The sequence below is a fragment of the Acipenser ruthenus genome, chromosome 34 (genome assembly GCF_902713425.1).
Source record: "Acipenser ruthenus chromosome 34, fAciRut3.2 maternal haplotype, whole genome shotgun sequence".
Classification (NCBI taxonomy): domain Eukaryota; kingdom Metazoa; phylum Chordata; class Actinopteri; order Acipenseriformes; family Acipenseridae; genus Acipenser; species Acipenser ruthenus.
In genome coordinates, this window is record NC_081222.1 from 8,362,612 (window position 1) to 8,380,560 (window position 17,949).

Consider the following 17,949-nt stretch of genomic DNA (forward strand, 5'->3'; position numbering starts at 1 on the left):
ACTACACGCTGCTCGCACCTCCATCGCCAGGAGACTACACGCTGCTCCCACCTCCACCGCTTCCGCCACTAGGAGCAGAGGAGCAGGAGCTGCCTCTGCCACCACCGCAAGGAGCAGAGCAGCAGGAGCTGCCTCTACCTCCGCCACTGCCCGGAGCAGAGGAGCAGGAGCTGCCTCTACCTCCGCCAGGAGCAGAGGAGCAGGAGCTGCCTCTGCCTCCGCCACTGCCAGGAGCAGAACAGCAGGAGCTGTCTCTGCTTCCCACACCTCCACCACAGGGAGTACGGTGGCCGGAGCCCCAGAAAGGGGAGCTACCGGCTACAAAGACAGGGGGAGAGGTCAGGAGACCAGCATACCCCGCAGCAATTTCGCTCCAGGAGTGGACCAGCATGCTGTCAGCCGTGCCACTACCGGCAGGGGTGCTGACAGCATTGCAAGGCATGGGCCCACTGAAGCCTCCCTTCCCAGCCCGAGACTTTGTCCTGGACTGCTGGGTTTTTAAGGGGGGAGGTGGCTGTTGAGGCCATGTGTGCTGCGCACAAGGGGGGGTATATGTGGCAATGTGCCCCGCCCCTGTGTGCATTTCTGTGTTATGTGTTGTATGGTGCGTGTGTTAATGTTGGTGTATAGTCATTGGTACACGGGATATAAACGGGTCTGTGTTTCACATGTTTTTAAAAATGTATAATTGTATTTAGGCACGGGATTGCACATCACTGCACGTGCATTTAAAGTAAGTAATATGCGCGCACGAGGTTGCACATAATTAATTCACGTGCTGGGATTCAAGTGAATAATTAATTAGTAATTGAATCCGAGCACAACAGTATAAATAGATGCACGTTTCATTCACTCGGGGTTGGGTGTTCAGGGCGAAGGAACGGGAGAGAGTGAGGAGATAATTAAAGTAAAAAGTAAACAATTGCTACGTGGTACGTGTTTGTTTAGTGTTCGTCCCTGTGTATCAGTGTCTGTTCGTTTTGTTTATCTGTTTATTTTGGCTCAAGTGCCGTGTCCTGTTTTGTGTTTAAAACCTTTTTATTTTGCAATAAACCTTCTGAACGCTACCATTGCGTCTCAATTTCACTCATCACCACCGTCTGTCTGTGTGTTTCTTCCAGGTCTGACGTGTCACTTCCAGCCAGTCTTGTGACACACGCATATGAAATCCATTTGTCATCCATCACCATGGGGAAAGGCAAAGAACTCACAAATGAAAAGAGACAAATGGTTGTTGACCTTCATAAGTCAGGCAATGTGTACAAAACAATAGCTAAAAAACTAAATATACCACTTATCACTATTACGGCAATAATTAAGAAGTTCAAAACCACTAGAAGAGTAGTAAAATTGCCTGGTAGAGGACGCAAGTGTATCTTGCTCCCACGCACAGTGAGGCAGATGGTTCAGGAGGCAAAGGGAAATCCAAGGGCCACAGTTGGAGAATTACAAAACTTGATTGCATCTTGGGGTCACCAAGTCTCCAAATCTACAATTAGACGCCACCTCCATTTTTGGAAGGGTTACCAGAAAAAAGCCTTTATTGAGAGCAACCAACAAACGTAAGCGCCTGGAGTTTGCTAAATGCCATTGGCACTTTGACTGGAACCGGGTACTATGGTCATATGAGACGAAAATAGAGCTCTTTTGCCACGCACACCAGCGGTGGGTTTGGCGTCGAAAGAAGGATGCGTGTGCGGAAAAAAACCTCATACCAACTGTAAAATATGGTGGTGGATCTTTGATGTTATGGGGCTGTTTTGCTTCCACTGGTCCTGGGGCCCTTGTTAAGGTCAACAGCATCATGAACTCTACCCAGTACCAGGACATTTTAGCCAAAAACCTGGTTGCCACTGCCAGGAGGCTGAAACTTGGCCGCAAGTGGATCTTCCAGCAAGAGAATGACCCCAAGCACACATCAAAATCCACAAAGAAATGGTTAATGACCACAAAATCAACATTTTGCAATGGCCAGCTGGGTCTCTGGACTTGAACCCCATTGAAAACCTGTGGTTTCAATTGAAGAGGGCAGTCCATAAGCGCAGACCGAAGGATATCAAGGATCTGGAATGATTCTGTATGGAGGAATGGTCTAAGATCCCTCCCAATGTGTTCTCCAATCTCATTAAACATTATAGAAAAAGACTCAGTGCCGTTATCCTTGCAAGGGGAGGGTGCACAGAGTACTGAAAACAAGGGTACCAATAATTGTGAGACTTCATTTTTTTTGGAAATAAATTTATAATTTGAGAAATGTGTAATTTTGGTTGATTCCATTGAATCATTAATAAAGTCAAATATATTCCACATGTTGGAAAATTACAATATAGCTCAGTACTGGTATTATTTATTTTATACAGTCTTTTTTGCTCATCTTTATTAAGGGTGCCGATAATTTTGGAGGTGACTGTATCTTTAAATAATATGTAGATTTGGCTAGCATGGTGCGCCAAACTGTCATTTAGAGATATCTTAAAATTAGGGTTTTAAAGATATCTCTAAATCATTTAAAGATATCTCTAAATAACTTCTTGTTCGTTTAAAGATATGTGTAAATCATTTAAAGATATCTTCAAATAACTTCCAGTTTATTTAGAGATATCTCTAAAACATTTGAAGATATCTTCAAATAACTTTCTGTTCATTTAGAGATATCTCTAAATCATTTGAAGATATATTCAATATATAAAGCATTGGTAAGCTTTGTAAAGCACAGCGAGGTATGGTAAAGCATATTAAAAAAACAAACCATGGTAAACTAACCCTTATAAAAGATCATAAAATCCAACCACAGGAACTGAAAAACTGTCAACATGGGCAAATCATTTCAAATAGGAAGAGAAAAGGAACACCGAGCCACAAATGGGAAAATGCAGGATAAATTTTAGAGGTTGTTTAAGATGCCTAATTCAACGCACCAAGTGGTCTAACATCAAATTACAACAGATATTTTGAGAAAGTGCACAGACACAATCCTAAAAAGATGTCAAGCTGTTATTGATGTCAAAGGTGGCCAGACTAAATATGAGCATTAAAGACACTGTCAGACTCATGTCAGATGAGTTTGCAAAAATGAATGATTTCTGTATGAATAAATGTTTTTGTGTGCAAAGCACAGTAAACGACACATCTTGAGGTGTTCTAATCAATGTGCACACTACTGCACATGTTTATTATTTATTTAAACACAGAGTAGACAAGTTATATACATGTATTTTTATTTAGACAGAGATAACTAATGTCCCGCCCCCAAAGCAACACAAGCTAGACCCCTGTTCTTCTGAGTCTGTATGAAGAGTATCTTTGCTTCTTTTCTACTGAAGCCTACAGGAAGCCTTTTAATTATTAATTATTATTAGTTTATTTAGCAGACGCCTTTATCCAAGGCGACTTACAGAGACTAGGGTGTGTGAACTATGCATCAGCTGCAGAGTCACTTACAATTACGTCTCACCCGAAAGACGGAGCACAAGGAGGTTAAGTGACTTGCTCAGGGTCACACAATGCGTCAGTGGCTGAGGTGGAATTTGAACCGGGGACCTTCGGGTTACAAGCCCGTTTCTTTAACCACTGGACCACACAGCCTCCTTTTAACCACACATAGCTCACCTGTCAAACTGCTAAAGCCTGCTGTAAACACTCACAGGCCCCCCTCTGCTGCTGTGCAGAGCTGGGAGGGTATATAAAGACAGCACAGCTTTAGTCATCGATTGTCATTCGGTTGGAGTGAAAGACTGGTTGACTGCATTTGAATTTTCAGGTAAGGGCATTTCTAGATCCTTATATCAATTCTGCAGTATTCCCTCTGGTTATACTGCACATCTACCACAGTTTACCATGTTTTTAAAGATGCATCTGCTTTCCACACTGTAAATGCCCTTATAAAAGTTTGCCTCAGTAAACTGCAAGGTAACTACAGTTTTCCTATTGCTTATCTCATGCTTGCATTTTCCATAGTTTACCATGCTTTACTATACCTCTCTGTGCTTTACAATGCTTCCCTGTGCTTTACAATGCTTTCCTATGCTTTACCACACCTCTCTGTGCTTTACAAAGCTTCCCTATGCTTTACTATACCTCTCTGTGTTTTACAATGCTTCCCTATGCTTTACCAGACCTCTCTGTGCTTTACAATGCTTCCCTGTGCTTTACTATACCTCTCTGTGCTTTACAATGCTTCCCTATGCTTTACTATACCTCTCTGTGCTTTACAATGCTTCCCTATGCTTTACCACACCTCTCTGTGCTTTACAATGCTTCCCTATGCTTTACCACACCTCATTTTGCTTTACAATGCTTCCCTATGCTTTACTATACCTCTCTGTGCTTTACAATGCTTCCCTATGCTTTACCACACCTCTCTGTCCTTTATAATGCTTACCTATGCTTTACCAGACCTCTCTGTGCTTTACAATGCTTCCCTATGCATTACCACACCTATGCTCTATCATGCTTTCTCTTTACTTTATTACACTTTGCTTTGCTTTTGCTATGGGGAACTTTTACAGGGATTAGTTTACCCTCTTTTTTAATATGTTTGTATGCTTATATATATTTTTTTTATATAAACATATTTAGTAAATACTGTATGTTTTCAAACGAAACCAATTATGAAAACAGAATATGCTAATGAACTCACAGTTACACAGCTGTGAAAAAACAACAATAGACGTTAGACACCCACATGGGTTTGGTTAAGTTTCCGTTAAGTTTCCTGCTTGTACTGGTCAGGACTGATTCTGCTATTTAGTGTCTGAGAAAAATCTGCAATTCATTTTTTTAATAGGAGAAAAATATACAATAAAGCACAGAGAGGTATGGTAAAGCAGAGGGAAGCATTGTAAAGCACAGAGAGGTCTGATAAAGCATAGGGAAGCTTTGTGAAGCACAGAGAGGTCTGGTAAAGCGAAGGGAAGCATTGTAAAGCACAGAGAGGTATGATAAAGCATAGGTAAGCATTGTACAGCACAGAGAGGTATGGTAAAGCACAGGGAGGCATTGTAAAGCACAGAGAGGTCTGGTAAAGCATAGGGAAGCATTGTAAAGCACAGCGAGGTCTGGTAAAGCATAGGGAAGCATTGTAAAGCACAGAGAGGTATGGTAAAGCAGAGGGAAGTATTGTAAAGCACAGAGGTCTGATAAAGCATAGGGAAGCATTGTAAAGCACAGAGAGGTCTGGCAAAGCATAGGGAATCATTGTAAAGCACAGAGAGGTCTGGTAAAGCATAGGGAAGCATTGTAAAGCACAGAGAGGTGTGGTAAAGCATAGGGAAGCATTGTAAAGCACAGAGAGGTATGGTAAAGCATAGGGAAGCATTGTAAAGCACAGAGAGGTCTGGTAAAGCACAGGGAAGCATTGTAAAGCACAGAGAGGTGTGGTAAAGCATAGGGAAGCATTGTAAAGCACAGAGAGGTCTGGCAAAGCATAGGGAATCATTGTAAAGCACAGAGAGGTCTGGTAAAGCACAGGGAAGCATTGTAAAGCACAGAGAGGTGTGGTAAAGCATAGGGAAGCATTGTAAAGCACAGAGAGGTATGGTAAAGCATAGGGAAGCATTGTAAAGCATAGATAGGTCTGGTAAAGCATAGGGAAGCATTGTAAAGCACAAAGTGGTATGGTAAAGCATAGGGAAGCATTGTAAAGCACAGAGAGGTGTGGAACAGGGTTAGATTTTACAGGTTTTTTTTCTAATTGTCCCACAGACAAGTACAAGGCAGATCACCGGTCTTCCACAAACAAAACTAATAATATTCAAACGTACAGTAATATAGAATAATTATTTCCCAATATTCATAAATAGTTTTTAGTTAGAAATGGATATTACAGTACTATATGGCATGTATGCAGTCCTGTTTATTACTACCAGTACCTCAAATTAAGGTCCAGGAAACACAGATGATGAAGTGTATGTAAAGAATTGGAAAGCTCCAAGCATACAAACAGTGGATGCATAAGCAGAAAATCTATTTCACAGCGTTAACATGACTGAAAGTTTGCAACAACAAGAAGAAGAAGTTATAAAAAACTTTTGTCATGCTGGATAAATGTATGAATAATAAATCATTATTGTTTAAACAAACTGGATAGTCTCTATTGCAAGCTTCCTTATATATATCAACCTCAGGTTGCAACTTGAATCAAAGGGGAATTTATCACTTTAAACTTTAGAGCAAGTGAGCTGTAGAATGTGATGAATTACAAACAAGACAGAACATAAAAACAAGCAATGAAACAACATGGGAGTAAAATTAATTGTGTCTTTTTTAACTTTTTTTTTTTATTCTCCTTAATTAAATAAGTTCTGTTGAAAGGATTTGCCCGGTTGGTGAAGGAAGAAAACGGAGATGAAAAACCTCGTGCCCTCGATTCTCATCCTGTCTGCCGTGATCTTGCTGGAGTTTCCACAGGTTATATTTCTATGTTCTTTTCTGGATTGGTCTCTTAGTCTTTCATAATTAAGCTGACTGATAATTTACGTACGGATGCAGGCTGCCTACAGAAATATTTGACATTAGAAAATTATTCAGTAACGTCAACCAATCAGCTTCCTGCTGTGTGTTGATGTGGGATATCAGCACACCTCGGGTGCTTGCAACCACCCGAGAAGTGGCTATATCCCACAACAACACACACCCTGTCGTGCCATATTGCGATTATACAATGGCTATGAACGAATTTTGAATGAAAAAAGACCAAAAGTAAGTTTTAAAAGATATTTAATGAAAATGTCTGTGATAACCCGGATGACCGTGGTGATATCGGGTTTGTGACTAGATATCTCCACGGGTCTGACGTCACAAACCCATTGAAATGAATAGGATGGCGGTCCTTGCCAATGTATTAATAGACAGTAGATGCCTGCTGGAACATCTCAGCACCAACTGTGAATTAAGTTTAAAATCAATCTGCACAAGTGCCGGCTGTTTCATTTTGACATGCCGTATTGAAACCTCAGTTCACGTCTATTGGACAGCAAACACTAAACAAAGACACAATTGGTTGAACTGGAAGTCATGAAAATGAAAAATGTAATAACTGTGGGGAGCAAGAAAGTGTAGAACATATACTCATGGCATGCAATAAACTAGCCTCATGGCACCAAAACTAGCCAATCAATACTTTGCACAGACGAAAGCAACCAATCCTGTACCCGCAGCTGCCAAGCCAGCCAATCACAGCCCTGTAAGCTGGGCTGGTGCACAGACATCAAGCAATTTTCAACAGCAGACACGGAAAGTTGAATAATAGTGCCCTCTCGATGCTGGCTCTACTGTGTGATAGTTGACCTTGACTTTCGTTAGCGCACTCGCCTTCGGCTCATCGTGGTCAACTATCACACGGTAGAGCCATGATTGATGGGCAGTATCGCTTAATCAACCCCTCACCCCACATAGTGACTGTACAGTATATTAAGAATGTAAGCATGCATTTATTCCTTTTAAATTATTTTATACATTTATACAGAACTGGAAGTCATGAGAATGAAAAATGTAATAACTGTGGGGAGCAAGAAACTGTAGAACATATACTCATGGCATGCAATACATACAATCAGTAAAGAAGCTTATTAAATAAGAAGGGACATAGAAATTATAGCAGCATCAGTAAATTTTATTTTAAAACTAGAAAGAGAAAAACAAATAGAGAAAGGAAACTATTTAAGTTTATAAAAAGTACAATGAAATGGGAGAAGATATAATGGAAAAAATAAAAAATATATATTTATAAAGATAGAGGGTGCTCATCATCTCTACTTAGATGGCATGCACCAACTACCACTAAAAAGAAGACTCCCATCTCCTGCACGACTTTGATTCAGTTAGTAGTCCTCTTGATGCAATGAAAAGAGCATTAGGAACTTCTTCTGTTACGAACTACTTCTTTAAGAAGGCAAAAAATGCTGAGAAAGACGACAGCAACAGAGCATCGACTTGGACTGTGGACACAGACACAAACGAAGCACTTCCCAGGATAGCATACAGAGAACCGCAGAGCTGACTTCAAAAGAAGATGAGTCTGCTTCTGATCCAGAATTACCTATTCTATTACCTATTAGGCTATATGTGTTACTAGAAGTTCAGTATACAAATACAATGGGAATTCATATAATAATTCTTATTTAAGAAAATCAATATTTTAATGGCGTTACGGACTGCACCACTGCTTATCACATTTCTGTAGATTACAATATGTGTCAATCACGTGCTATGTATGTTATAAACAAATTGTGTTTCTTCTAGTTATGTCTTATATCGTTCTTTTTTTCAGATACAATGTTTTAAGGCTCCGATAACGATGGACCTCGCAGAAAATTCCCTCGATGATCAATATGTCCGTTGCGAAAGAAAAATGTTAAAACTTGTTAAGGAAAAATATCTTCCATCAGAATTACAAAACACCCCCAATTTTAAAAAAGTCTGGGAAACAGCAAAAAAGTCAATGGTGAAAAAAAAGAGGATGTCTTTGAATTTGGAACAAGCCACGGCAATCTATGCTTATACTATGGACGTTTACAACACGTTCAATGAAGAAGTTAGAAAAGGAGGAAAACATTACAAAGCTTTTCCGTTCAAGTCGTTGCATTTTTATTTGACAGACGCCCTGAAAACTCTGAGGTCCAAGAAGGGTAAATGTTATGATGTTTTTAGAGGGGTTCAAGGCCAGTTTACCGCTCTTGAAGGTACAACTGTACGATTTGGTCAGTTTGCTTCTACCTCTCTAGACAAAAATGTAGCAAAACAGTTTGGAAACGGAACTTTGTTCATAATACACACCTGCCTCGGCGTGCCAATTGAAGAATATTCAGATAACCAAAGTGAAAAAGAGGTACTTATTCCACCTTTTGAAAAATTTCGAAATCTATTTCTGTGCTTGTGATGTCATTTTCTACATAGTTAATGACGTAACAAAACGATCTACTGTTCCTTTCTATTTAAACCTTCAGGCATCATGGTATCTAGTCTATTTATCCATTTATTTTCTTTATTCTTCAATATTGTATCTCATTTTTTTTCTTCTAAAACTACAAGTTTTAGGTCATCAGGTTATGGTTGTTATTTGAAAAGTGCTGAGCTATTGGTTCATTTACTGTTTTATTTCTCATGTTTGAGAGGTGATTGTATGATGGGATTTTTTAAGACTGAATATTTTTTTTTTTTTATTATTATTTATTTCTTAGCAGACGCCCTTATCCAGGGCGACTTACAATCGCAAGCAAATACAAATACATTCAAGTGTTACAATATAAGTCATACAATAAGAACAAGAAATACAATAATTCTCAAGTGTGACAAACCACAATTCAATAATACAGCAGATAATAGTGAAAGTTACATCAGGATATGATTAAGTAGTGATAGTTACATCAGGATATGATTAAGTACAAAATACTACAGATTAAACACTTGGGAGATTACAATATTCTGAGGTACAGGATTAAATGCAGTAAAATAGGGGGCAGATAAGAGCAAAATAAAGCATATTTAAATGAAGGGTGATAGTGTCCCAGGATACAACAGAGGAGTTCTACAGGTGCTGTTTGAAGAGGTGAGTCTTAAGGAGGCGCCGGAATGTGGTCAGGGACTGGGCAGTCCTGACATCTGTAGGAAGGTCGTTCCACCACTGCGGAGACTTGTTAACTAATGCAACATAATCCTTCACGACAGGAGCATTTTTTCGGCACTGGAATATAAGGAAAAAAAGAACAAATTAGTAGCAATATATATATATATATATATACTGTATATATATATATATATATATATATATATATATATATATATATATACATATATATATATATATATTGCTACTAATTTGTTCTTTTTTTCCTTATATTCCAGTGCCGAAAAAATGCTCCTGTCGTGAAGGATTATGTTGCATTAGTTAACAAGTCTCCCTGAAGATGCAAAACTCAACACTGGGAAAATGCTGGGTGTCTAATCAATTGTTCTATATTATTTTTAGTATAGGCCAGTGTACCTTCCTTGAGAATTATATTCTCTCACTCACATTGTACATTTGTTTGGGGCTGCTTTAATTAGGTATCTTATACAACCTCTAAAAAGTCTCCTTCATTTTACCATTTGTGGCTGTGTGTTCTTTTTCTCTATCTATTTGAATTGAATTGCATGTGTGGCATATTAAAGTCATCAATATAATTAGACAGGCAATGACTTGCCTGTTTTGACAATTTTCCAGGGCTTTCAGTTCCAGTGGTTTGATTTCATATGCACAACAAATCAAAACTACAAAAGCAACGGGGTTCTCTGATAAATTTGCACACTTCTGTATATAGATTGTAAGCTGTTAACATCAGATTAAACTGGCAATGGAAGACTTTACAACCCACAAGCAACATTATCACTGGCGGACCCTTTAAAGGGTTGCTAACCAAGGTTTTAAAACGTATTCCCTATTATTATCCCCTGCCTTATTTGGCCGCTCTCACTCATGTGAATAAACTAGGCATTGCATGAACACTGGTGAAGTAATCCCACCTGTATTAACATGGTAATGTAGAGGGAGGTCAAGACTGATGCACGCCCCTGTGTGTCACTAAAAAAACATGAATGTAAATGTGACCCATCTCACTCTCCCCCACATAGATAACACAGACATAAACAAACAAGATAGATGCTTCTGCATCCAGCGCTCAAAGAATATCACAGACATTTGCAGAGCTTTTTTTTAGATGTTATAGTAATAAAATAATGACTTGGATCGCATTATTGAGGAGTTTGGTGATAAAACGAGTGATCAGGAGATGATCTATCGGTATGCACTACTATGAAGAGATATGTGAAAAATACAGCGAACAAGGGGTGGAGCGTGGCTGGAGATGCAGAACTGAGTGTCCTGTTGATATGCAGTGCCTTTTAAACCTGTTTTAGTGTGAAAAAATACTTTTAAACAGCTTGTCTAAAATAAACTGCGGTGTGTGAAAATAAAATGGACCTGACACGCCTGAGACGCGCTGAATAAATGGACCGCTAAGTTTTAATGTAGTCGAGGGTACTCTGTTCCGTTACTTAGCGCCCTCATAGGTCAGGAGGGAGATTTACCACCAGGAAGCATTGTCTTTCTGTCACAGGAACCACATGGGCTCTATCCAACTACATTGGCGGCCATATTGGATTTGTCAAAAATATTGAAACCAAAAAACATCTTCTGAGAAACAGTTTTGCCAATTGAAGTGAAACTTTACATACTTAAACTCAGGGATGTTGTCTGTTAAATTTGTTAAAAATAAAGTCCCTGCATCAAAAAACAAGGAGGCCACGAGCAACTCAAATTTCAGCATATATTGTACTATTAATCTATGATAGAATACAGTACAAAGACTAGTATTATTATTGTTGTTGTTGTTGTTTAGATATGTGACGGTGGAAGACCTGCTTTGTTGTAGTTTTGATTGGAAGGGACAAGGTTGCCTCTCTTCTCTGCCAAAGTACTTCTCATGGAATGGATGGCCGACAGCTAATAATTAATTCAGAAGAACATAAGAAAGTTTACAAACGACAGGAGGCCATTCAGGCCATCTTGCTCTTTTGGTTGTTAGTAGCTTATTGATCCCAGAATCTCATCAAGCAGCTTCTTGAAGGATCCCGGTGTGTCAGCTTCAACAACATTACTGGGGAGTTGGTTCCAGACCCTCACAATTCTCTGTGTAAAAAAGTGCCTCCTATTTTCTGTTCTGAATGCCCCTTTATCTAATCTCCATTTGTGACCCCTGGTCCTTGTTTCTTTTTTCAGGTCAAAAAAGTTCCCTGGGTCGACATTGTCTATACCTTTTAGGATTTTGAATGTGTGAATCAGATCGCCGCGTAGTCTTCTTTGTTCAAGACTGAATAGATTCAATTCTTTTAGCCTGTCTGCATACGACATGCCTTTTAAACCCAGGATAATTCTGGTTGCTCTTCTTTGCACTTTTTCTAGAGCAGCAATATCCTTTTTGTAATGAGGTGACCAGAACTGAACACTATATTCTAGGTGAGGTCTTACCAATGCATTGTAAAGTTTTAACATTACTGCCCTTGATTTACATTGGCTGTCAGCCACGTAAATTATTACATTGCCTGTCAGCCATGCAAATCACTATACTTTCGCGGTTGCCCAACCTTCCCCAGCTATCTATAGAAGTCCCAGCTGGGAACGTAAAAATGAATGCAAACATTTTAGCGGCTGCTTTCCTCAGCCACGCTTGCATTTTCGGTCTCTTTTCTCCAAAATCCTGGTGTTCTTTCTGCAGTTTGCTTATTCAGGTTCTCCTATGAGGGCAGGGCAGAGGAACAACAAAACATTACCTTTACTGGTCGAGTGACCCCCCCAAGGCCTGCCTCCCGCCCACTCAGAGGGAGGGAGAGACCACACACCCTCACCCAACCTCTCCATGTCACTGCCATGATCGACAGAGCTCCCGAGCTCCTCCTGCAGGATCATGCATGCATCAGACAGCCAGCACAGATCTCACCCTGTTACAGATCTGTTTAACTGTTTGTTTATTTTGACCATCACACTGTTTGTGTTGTTATCATTTAAAAGTGTTTATTATTTAATAAATAATCTTGAGCGCAGAAGTGTCTCATTCACCCATAGTATTGCTTGCTGTTTCATACATTTCCTGGTCTGACATCCCCCGCCTCAGCCATCATGTAACATAAGGTGTCCTGCGTGGGTTAACAGTGCCTCCACGTGTCAGGCCAGAAGTACTGCTGGTGTAGTTTATTTTTTCAAGATTACTGCTTTTTTTAAAGATAAAATGGAAAGAGGAAAATTAAAAAGTAGCCAAAGAGGGAAAATGGGGCAACAGCAGCGCAGGGAAAATCCCGCCGAGTCTCTGCTCCACTGGACGTCTGTCTCGCCTGTCTGGAGGAGGAAGGGGGGTGCTTCCTTTATGGCGAGGTCAGGCACATTCCCTTCGGCCAAAACCCACATGGCAGGGGGCGAATGGCCACCCCAAGCACCAGTGGTAGAAGCCCCGCTGTCTCCAGCATCACAGGCCTCATTGAGTCTGTGAGTAGGTGCCCTGCCTTATTAATTTTTATTAATTTTAAAACCATGTTTGTTTTTTTTTATTGTGCTGCAAGCCGACCTTAATACACGCTTGTGTTCTGATATTTACAGGGCTGTCTTTAGTAGATTTGACTGTTTTTATTATTATTAGAATACAAACTGTACTTACCCAATGACACAACCTTTAATGACGTTGCTGGAATGTTATCATTTACTTATGTTTTTTCTATAAGGTTGTGTGCAGACAGCTTTTTCATGATTGCATCTGAAGTATTTGGAGATGTTAGTGATCTTACATAATAAATGCAGAGTCTCAAATAGTCGCCAGTCTCCAATAAACGGCGGGGCTACTGGCAAATACTTTAAATAAATGCTATATTGTAAACGCAAATATTGTAAAATAAATAATATTCAAACGCCTGCCTAAAATGGGATGCATTTGGATACCAGCATATCAATGACAGCTTGTTATTCAAATCCTCAATGGTCACTAACACAGGGAGGAAGCACCTTGTTTTAACTACAGTAAATAAAATAACATCCATTAATCAAAGTTTCCAGTAGAGAAAGACAGGGGCCCTATGACATTATGTTGCACTGTCAAATCCATATCACTTTTAAATACAAGCAGTACATAATATTGTAAGAAAGATTTTTTTTAATGAATTGTATAATGGATGTTCTTAAATACACAGTAATTAGAGACTCTCAATGTGAAGTGTCACAGCAGTTAGAACATGCAGATATTTAACAAGTGAAGGCAAGCACACATTTCAGGGATTTTATATGCAATTTCAAATGCATAAGTACATTTATAAATATTCTTACAAAGCACAATGAGATTCCCCTTCAAGGACAGTAACATTGCTCTTCTGTAGCTCCCTTGAAGATTCACATTGAAAAAATAATAACAAAGCAGAACAGCACACCACAGTACACCAAATTATCCATTAACATGTAGTGAAGCTTTGACTTGTAGTCTAACACAGCTAACAGGACTAAGTGGCTCTATCTACAATAGAGAGGCACGCGGCTTTCACACAACAAAGACTCCCTGAAGTTACTTTAAGAAATCAGCCCATGAAGAGCAGCATTAAACAGTTAAAAATCCCTTATAGAGCAATTAGCTTAACATGACATTTCAAACTTGTAATGATGTTTGCAACAGCTCTGAGTTGGTCTGAGGGCTGTTTCTTAAATAATGAGTTCCATTGATATTTATGTATTGCCTGATTGAGGTGCTTGTAGCTGTTTTGAAATTGACAGCACAAATTCAAGTTGCCGTCTCTCCTGGCTTCCATATTCAAAACATCTTAATAGTTAAAGGACAGACACATTCAATTTGAAGCTACTTGCTCGACAATGGAATATGTTGACTTCATTGACTGGGGCTCAGTGCTATACAGCACATCCCATTGCATGGAAACTGCACACGAGAGAATGCACCCACATTAGACAGGTAGAGCAAAGGCTGTATGAAGCGCCTGGGCATAATAAAGCTACTGCATACTGGGCTTATATAACATTGAAATGTCAGAGGATTGAAATATGATTTAAATGGGAAGATAGCTACTATTGGTAAATAGGAAAATAACACAATCATTAAAATGGTAAAAACCATCTGCAAGGCTTTCTTCTTCATGGGATGGATCTCGTCTCTCCCCGGTGCAGACTTCCTCAGGACCCTCAGGATAGAGATGTTACAGAACACCATGACAATAAACAAGGCAGAAATGACACCAGAGACTGCATATGTAGGGAATTCAAAGCCTGTTATACATAGGTAGAAGGAGAAGGGGAAAATAATAGCCCATGCCACAGCACAGCACATGACCCTATAGGTGAGAGACTTGAGCCCCAGGTAGGTGACTGGATGCACCACGGCCATGTAACGCTCCACACAGATACAGCAAAGGAACAGAGGACCCCCGATCACATTCAAATTAAGTAGAAAAAATACTACTGAGTAAGCAATTGTATTCTTTAGAAAGTAGTAATTGTATATAGCAAGTGGTGTATTGAGGCAAAACAAAGTATCCATGACAGCCAGGTTCATTATGAACACCTCAGAAGATAAGATGGCAGTTTTTCTCCTCAGTAAAATCCACAGCACTGTCACACTGGCTGGCAATCCCAGAATAGCAGTTAGAGTCCCCATAGCCACCCAGAATGCAAACCCAGCTGGATTATCTCTACATTCCAGGTCAAATCCGGTACTAAGAGCTGTGGTGTTGTTGGGGACCATGGTAGAGTTTGTGTAGAAAGAATCCATTGTGCATTGAATGCGCCAACAAGGAACTGGATGCACTGGCCAAGAGTATCTAGTGAGAGAAAGATGAAAGATGAACAGCACCCATCCAAGATCTCATTGCAGTATAACACTGTTGAGTGGGTCTGTGACAGAAATATAGTGAATCTTGGTTGTAAATCTCCCTTCCGGCCTGTGAGGGCACTAAGCAGCGAGTTTTTTGGATGGACTACATTACACCACAGTCACTAAATAAATTGTTATCACCCACCATGAGCACTACTGCACACACTGGGACTGGTGACCATGTCCAGTATTATTGTGGGGCAGATAACGTGTGTTTATTATTTGGGCTGCAACCCAATATTATTGTTACCTCCGTGCTTTACACATTGGTTTGTATTACTGGAGGATATTGTTTGTTCGCAGACTGGGATTACAAATAAAAGAAACCCCTTTTCCAAACGGATTACAGTTTCCTGGTTGTGATTATTCCTGCACTGCATCACCTCTGCACCTGTTCTCACTCAGCAGCCACTTTGCCACAGGGTCATAGCGACAAGTTCATTTTACTGTATTGGATTTTTCGTTGTTTAGATTTATTATATTGCTGGTTTGTACATGGTTGCTTTTTATAAAGTAAGCCTGCGGTTACCAATTAGTTTCTCCTTATTGAAATGTCACACTGATTGGAATAGCCCGTTTTTTTCTGTAGTCCCTAAAAATCATTCTGGAAATAGAGATGAAGCAGTCCTGGCGATGCAGGCAAATCACAACCAAAAGCATTCAAGTGACATACATTTAAGATGCAGAGAAATTTAAAAAATTTGTGACACCTGTAGAGAGTCTATGCCTTTAGATTTATTTTAAGAATAGTGCACTAAACAGTATATATAAGCCATATATTCTCTCTTACCACAATGTTAGGATGTTGTCAGCAGGCAGCGGCTCCTAAATATCTTCCACAAAGATGCATCAATGAGTAAAACCCTCTCTGTTGGTATTAGAAACAGATAATGAACTCCAGGGACAAGACTGAGTCTATCTAGTAGGGTAAGCCACGCCCTCGTATTGGCATGACCATTTAGCTGGGTTTCCACCTACTTAAATGTACTGTTTAAAATGTGTTTTCACTGTACAAGCATTCCTGTGGTTAGCCTCTCCAATAGGTGTGCTGCCCCTTTTCTCTGTGTGTGGAAGTCAGAGATAAAATGCAATGCAATATTCTTTTATATAGTGCTCTCCATGAGAAGCATCCCAGAAAAAGAAAACCAAAAAAGAACAAGAAAGTCAACGGCCTAGCAATCCAGCTCAACAAAAAGCAATTCAAACAGATCTGTTTTTAAATGTGATTTAAACTGTGCCAGCACAGAGTCCCAAAGACAGGGAGCAGAGCAACTAAAGCCCTCCTGATTTCAGCCTACTTCTCGGAGCAACCAGAAGGCCAAATCTGCTGATCTCATGTATGACTCGGGGCATACGGTACCAACAGTTCCTGCAAATATGAAAACTCTAAACCATGAAGGGCCTTATAAGTAATAAGGAGAGTTTTCAAATGAACCCTGGTCTTGACAGGGAGCCAATGTAGTGATTTTAGAACTGGAGTATAGTGTTTGAACAGTGAGTGCAGTCAGCACTCTGGTTGCAGCATTTTGAACCAGTTGGAGTCGACGCAGTTCAGAATCCGGAAGGCCAGGAAACAAAGCATTACAATAATCTAGCCGAGAAATAACAAAGGCATGAACCAGCATCTCAGCATCTTTATCAGATAGAATGGGTCTCAATCTGGCGATGTTCCTCAAATGATACAATGAGCATTTTCACAGCATTAGGGAGTCAAACGATTCCCATCAAAGGAGATTTCAAAACGATTCAATTTAGCCAAGTTGAGGGGATTTTAAAAGATCAGTGTTTTTGTATCGAACTTGCAGTACAGCAACAACATTTTTAGTAGCAAGTGATTTTCAGATGGAATTTGCAAATAAAATCAATCCAATAATGCTTTGTAATTCAGTCAATGATGAACGAATTTCTCTTTAAAAAGCTTAATCATCACAAGTCACGAACATCACTTCCTCTCAATGACTAGATAAGGGGAACTTGTTAATCAAACTGCATGCTAACGAGATCAAGAGAAATGAATGGAAGCATAATTCGCTGTTATGAAAACTACTAGTGTACGAATAAAAAAATAATGGAAATATCTATTTTGTGTATAATTTGTAAACTTCATTTAAAATTGTAGATTTTGTAATCCATAATGTACATTTATTGAGAACACCACATATAAAATGCTGATGGTTATCAAATGCTTATGGTTATCAAATTATCAAAACAGAATTAAGCAGTTAAAAATCCCTTATAGAGCAATTAGCTTAACATGACATTTCAAACTTGTAATGATGTTTGTAACCGATTTGAACATGTTTAACAAAAATAAGCAAGAGAAGATGACAGTTCATTTTTTTTACAGTGCCAGCGCTGTATCACCCTGTAACACAAACACATTCAAACAATAAGAAACATATGGGTTACAGTACGGGCACATTTATTAGAACACCCCATTGCTTCTGTACTTTAGAGGTATTGTGCATATGAAATCAAACCACTGCAACTGAAAATCTGAGAACATTATCAAAATAGGCAAATTAATAAAAATGATGACTTTAATAGGTTACACATGCAA

General features: G+C 39.5%; 2 protein-coding genes across 2 annotated transcripts; one reads left to right on the forward strand and one right to left on the reverse strand.

Annotated features, from left to right (window-relative positions):
* Window positions 1–3,716: 3,716 nt before the first annotated feature.
* LOC131705041 (NAD(P)(+)--arginine ADP-ribosyltransferase 1-like) lies at window positions 3,717–8,927 on the forward strand. The gene is made up of 3 exons (XM_059007066.1): window positions 3,717–3,760; window positions 6,313–6,408; window positions 8,270–8,927. Exons 2-3 carry the CDS (start codon window positions 6,346–6,348, stop codon window positions 8,876–8,878), a joined length of 672 nt encoding a protein of 223 aa, XP_058863049.1. The 5' UTR covers window positions 3,717–3,760; window positions 6,313–6,345; the 3' UTR covers window positions 8,879–8,927.
* Window positions 8,928–9,657: 730 nt separating this feature from the next.
* On the reverse strand, window positions 9,658–15,331 carry LOC117966845 (proteinase-activated receptor 3-like). The gene is made up of 3 exons (XM_059006861.1): window positions 14,462–15,331; window positions 12,121–12,223; window positions 9,658–9,682 (listed from the first exon to the last, which is right to left on the reverse strand). The coding sequence occupies exons 1-3, from the start codon at window positions 15,285–15,287 to the stop codon at window positions 9,658–9,660; spliced, it is 954 nt and encodes a 317-aa protein (XP_058862844.1). The 5' UTR covers window positions 15,288–15,331.
* Window positions 15,332–17,949: the final 2,618 nt, after the last annotated feature.